The sequence below is a fragment of the Octopus bimaculoides genome, chromosome 3, assembly GCF_046866305.1.
Source record: "Octopus bimaculoides isolate indiv1 chromosome 3, ASM4686630v1, whole genome shotgun sequence".
Classification (NCBI taxonomy): domain Eukaryota; kingdom Metazoa; phylum Mollusca; class Cephalopoda; order Octopoda; family Octopodidae; genus Octopus; species Octopus bimaculoides.
In genome coordinates this window covers 159,477,099-159,481,246 of record NC_142930.1, presented here as the reverse complement: position 1 = coordinate 159,481,246, position 4,148 = coordinate 159,477,099, and the positions used below count along the sequence as shown (strand labels likewise).

The 4,148-nt window shown below is 34.2% G+C and overlaps 1 protein-coding gene across 1 annotated transcript; it reads right to left on the bottom strand.

The window, feature by feature from the left end:
- Window positions 1-290: 290 nt before the first annotated feature.
- Window positions 291-2,431, bottom strand: LOC128247397 (uncharacterized). Its single transcript, XM_052966824.2, has one exon. The coding sequence runs from the start codon at window positions 1,939-1,941 to the stop codon at window positions 616-618; it is 1,326 nt and encodes a 441-aa protein (XP_052822784.1). The 5' UTR covers window positions 1,942-2,431; the 3' UTR covers window positions 291-615.
- Window positions 2,432-4,148: the final 1,717 nt, after the last annotated feature.

Sequence of the window (4,148 nt, the reverse complement as noted above, 5' to 3'; positions counted from 1 at the left end):
GCTAACATGTAATGCCTATTTGTTCATTGCTTTAGGGACAACACTTGTAAATAACATGTAAATATAATAAATTTAGGCTCAATATTACAGATTCAAATGCAAATAGAATCAAGATTTATAAAAAAAATAACTGAAAAAGAATACAAAGATAAAATTTTTCCTTTTGTAAAATGAAAGGTCATTTCTGAACTTTTACAGTAAAGGAACGGATTAACAATATATACATTTATAATAAACAATAATTATATACTGAAGTATAATATTTAAACCAAATACACTCGAAAGCTACAACGGGGAGAAAAATATTTACTAATATTAATATTATTTTTAAATTTACATTAAACAGCTAATCTTAAAATGATTTTGTAAAAAAGTTTTCTAAAGAATGACAATATTCCCGTTCAATATATAACACAATGCTTCTTTGAATGTCCGATATTTATAAGCAATGTTGTTTTAATTAATGTTTCCAAATCAACATTGGATATTTCTTCAGCATTGGTGAAGAGTACATAATGATTATTGTTGGATTATATTTCCAATTCAAAGAACAGTTTTTCTTTTTTTTTTTTTCATCCAATATCTTTCTCTCTTACTCTGTTCAGTTTTATCCAATCAAGCCTCTGTGAGTACTTTCCATATCATTAGACATATTCCTTCGTCTGGATTATTCCTGCAAATAGTTTCGATCCGTTGCAGTTTTTCAGAAAGTTTCTCTGTCTTGTTATTATCCGATTCCCCGTCTTTGTCGCTCATATCAGCTTCGTAGTTCAAATCTGTTTGAGATTCCTTTTCTAATATCAACTTACATCTACGGTGACAATCAACCTGTTTTGCCATCGCTTCAACACCAGATTCACTATTTCTCCTGCAAGCATCACCTTGGCCGGAATTCTCCCTTTCACATTTTTCATAACAATGACTCTTTCTGTTGTTTCTGTTGTAATTATTATTACTCAAACCACGCAGTCGACACAAATCATATGTTTGACCTTTATAGTTTGCATGAAAAAATGCTTTAAACCATTTTCCGAAGAAGAAATTCCCTTTAAAGGTTCCTTTTATTAAATTCTCCACTGGAATATCCTTATCGACTGCAAAATTTTTAAAAGCAGCTTGAAGGCATTTGAAATTCTGGCGTTTATCCGTGTCGGTAACAGGACTGAATTTTATATCTTCAAAAGCAATTGAGCCAGGAAATAATATTCCTATACCAACACAAAAGTCGACACCGGTTCCTAATTCACCAATGCTAGACAATTTCGGAGCGATTGCTCTGCGGAACCAAATAATTAAATCTTCTTTGCTTACATTTTGAACCCGAAACGTATTATTCACAGCCAAATTCTTTGATTTGACGAATATTTTCGGCGGTTGAATCATAGCGTTTTTATGAACAGATTCATTATCACGGTGATTCCCAGATTTCAAGATTTCTTCTTTGTTTTTGTCGACTGCTGACTGAACATTCGTTTCAGAGAAGTCCTTTGTATCTTGAGAATTTTCTCTATTTTGAGATTTTGTAGCCCTTTTCTTGAACTTTTTCTTTTTGCATGAGGCTCTAATTTGGTTTATATCATAAGGTTGGCCTTGATAATTCTCCATAAAGAATGATCGGAACCATTGCCCAAACTGATAACAACTTTTAAAATTTCCTTTTAAAATATCTTCAACGGGAATCTCTTTTTCAACACCATTTTTCTCAAAGACTGTTTGAAGGTAAGTAAAATTATGGCGCCGATCGTTTTCTGTAAGTCTGTCAATCTTTATATTCCGTAAATCAACAGAGCCAGGGAAAAGTATTTCCATTCCTAAGCAAAGATCGGATCCAGACCATAGGTCTTCGATTGCATTGAACTTCGGAGAAACTGTACGACGGAACCAAATAATCAAATCTTCTTTACTGACATGTTCAATTTTAAAACAATTATTTGCACTCATATTTGTTGTATTCTGAAGTTGTGCTAAAATCCAGGCTTATTATTTCAAGAATATCAACGTATATGAATATATTGATGGATATTGTATCCTAAAAAGCAAACGATATTAAATACTAGAAATAAAATAACAAAGTGAACGATAAATAAGTTTACGTGACAACACCAGACAGCAGAACGCAACTGACTGGTTACAGTTTCTAAACGTATGGAAAACGTTTGAAGACAAACGCCACTGAAGGACGCTTTTTTAATTTAAATAGTTTGCCTTTTCTATTCGGTCGTACTTTGTGACATTACATTTTCTATCGAAATTATCGCGAATAGAAACATTAGTTATAATTTTTTTACATAAATTTATAACTAAACCTTTTAGTGACATAAATGAAGCGAAATGAATGGATAAAACCGGAAATCATAACCGAATCACGAGGCTTGGTTCGTTGAAAGCTTAACTCTGTTCTATAGTTATTTTGGAAGTAAGATCACGCGGTTTATTGGAAACTGATGTTAAATTAGAATGGATATCATGTGATCCATTGCATCTTTGATACACCCCTAAAGATTTATTTATTTTATCGGAAATACGTCAGCTTAATTTCAAACACATAACACGTGGATCTGTGCCCGTGCTACACCACTTCAAACGCAACATAACTATTCATATAAATGTTTACTGTTCACAACCTGGAATTGACCAATCCATGGCTATTGTTTACAACTTCATTAACCGAGTTCACCACATCGTCCGCTCGTATGCAGGAGTAAACACCTGATCGTTTTGACAGTCTACTGTTCTTTGTCCTATTACACATTCACAATTTTGAGTAAATGTTTACTATTACACCATTTAAAGAGGAAATGTGGTATTCCTGTGGTATTTTAGTGTGTTTTGAACGAATCTGACCTTCAAAAATGTCGAAAATTACTTGTTGTTTGGGTAAATTATTTGTTGTTTAACGGCGGTGCATCAGCATGGCCGCAGGCTCTGAGATGAAACTATAGAAAAAAAAAACTATTCTCCACCCCGAAGACAGACAAGGTTATAACAGTGTGAGTCTGTGAAACTTCTATTCTTATATATATATAATGAGTGCGCGCGTGATTTGCTTAGTCGAAGGGCAGATGACACCTAAAGATGTTTTTCACTGTCTCTAAGACTTAACAGAACGAAGAAGAGAGAAGTTATCTTCAGATAGAAGACTAGATTCGAATGGTGACTAGATTCCAATCGTCAGCAGAGAGTAGCTCCGCTGAAGACAATCCAAGACCAGGTGGTGATGCTCAGTCTAGTGACGAATGAAATTTGTATACTGTTCAGTTCACATAATTGTGTAGAATAAGAAGCAGAAATTCTGTGAATCTGCTTCTAAGAGACTATGTGAAAAAAGCTTTATCTCTGATTTGATTAACGCTACAGAAACGATAGCGATCTTATCGATACCTGTCTTACTTGATAAGGTTAATTCTAACATTTCATCTTTAGAGTTCAGTGACATGTGAACCTTATATGTCTTGGCTTTCAGTTCGGGATCTAGAAAATGATCAGCCTCGGACAAGTGTTGAATCTACATAGCTGAAATACACTAAGAAAAAAGCATGAAATAGTAGTCAAATATCTCTCAACTTACATACTACCCTCTTAGATAGAAAAATAAAAAAACACACTGAGTACAAAGTCTTATATATTCATAAAGTCAGAATGATCATAGTTGCAACGACTTTATTCTTATATGTGCTTGCACAGAATTCTGCTGCAGCTAAACAACAATAAGGGCGCATTTAAATGGTCGTTCGATTTGACAGAAATAGCAACCAAATCTCTTTGAAATTTCAAACTGCCGTCTTAGAAAAGACTGCAATGCTTTTATTCATCGGTCAGTTCGTTAAGAGCTGACCTTGGGCTAAACACTTACAGCACAGAAGCAACAGTAGCCTTTTTTTCCGATATATTCTCACAATACATTAAGTTTCTCCAATCTCCAGGCCCCACTGCTGACCAGATCACTCTTAGTTCCTGACTCCACCCTTCTGATCCCAGAAGGCATTCACAGACTATTACAAATACCGCAGCTTCCCCTTGGTAGTAGTCTAAAGTTAAAAAATAGAATGTGTTCAGTTATTTTTTTGCCAGACGACCGACCAACGCGGCTTTTGGTTATCTTTTTCAAAAATCTATTCAGCTTTTTTTCTATTACTGCGAACACAAAC

Bases quoted from the DNA above. Each gene is read 5' to 3' on its own strand.
- LOC128247397 (XM_052966824.2), bottom strand. From the start codon at position 1,941: ATGAGTGCAAATAATTGTTTTAAAATTGAACATGTCAGTAAAGAAGAT.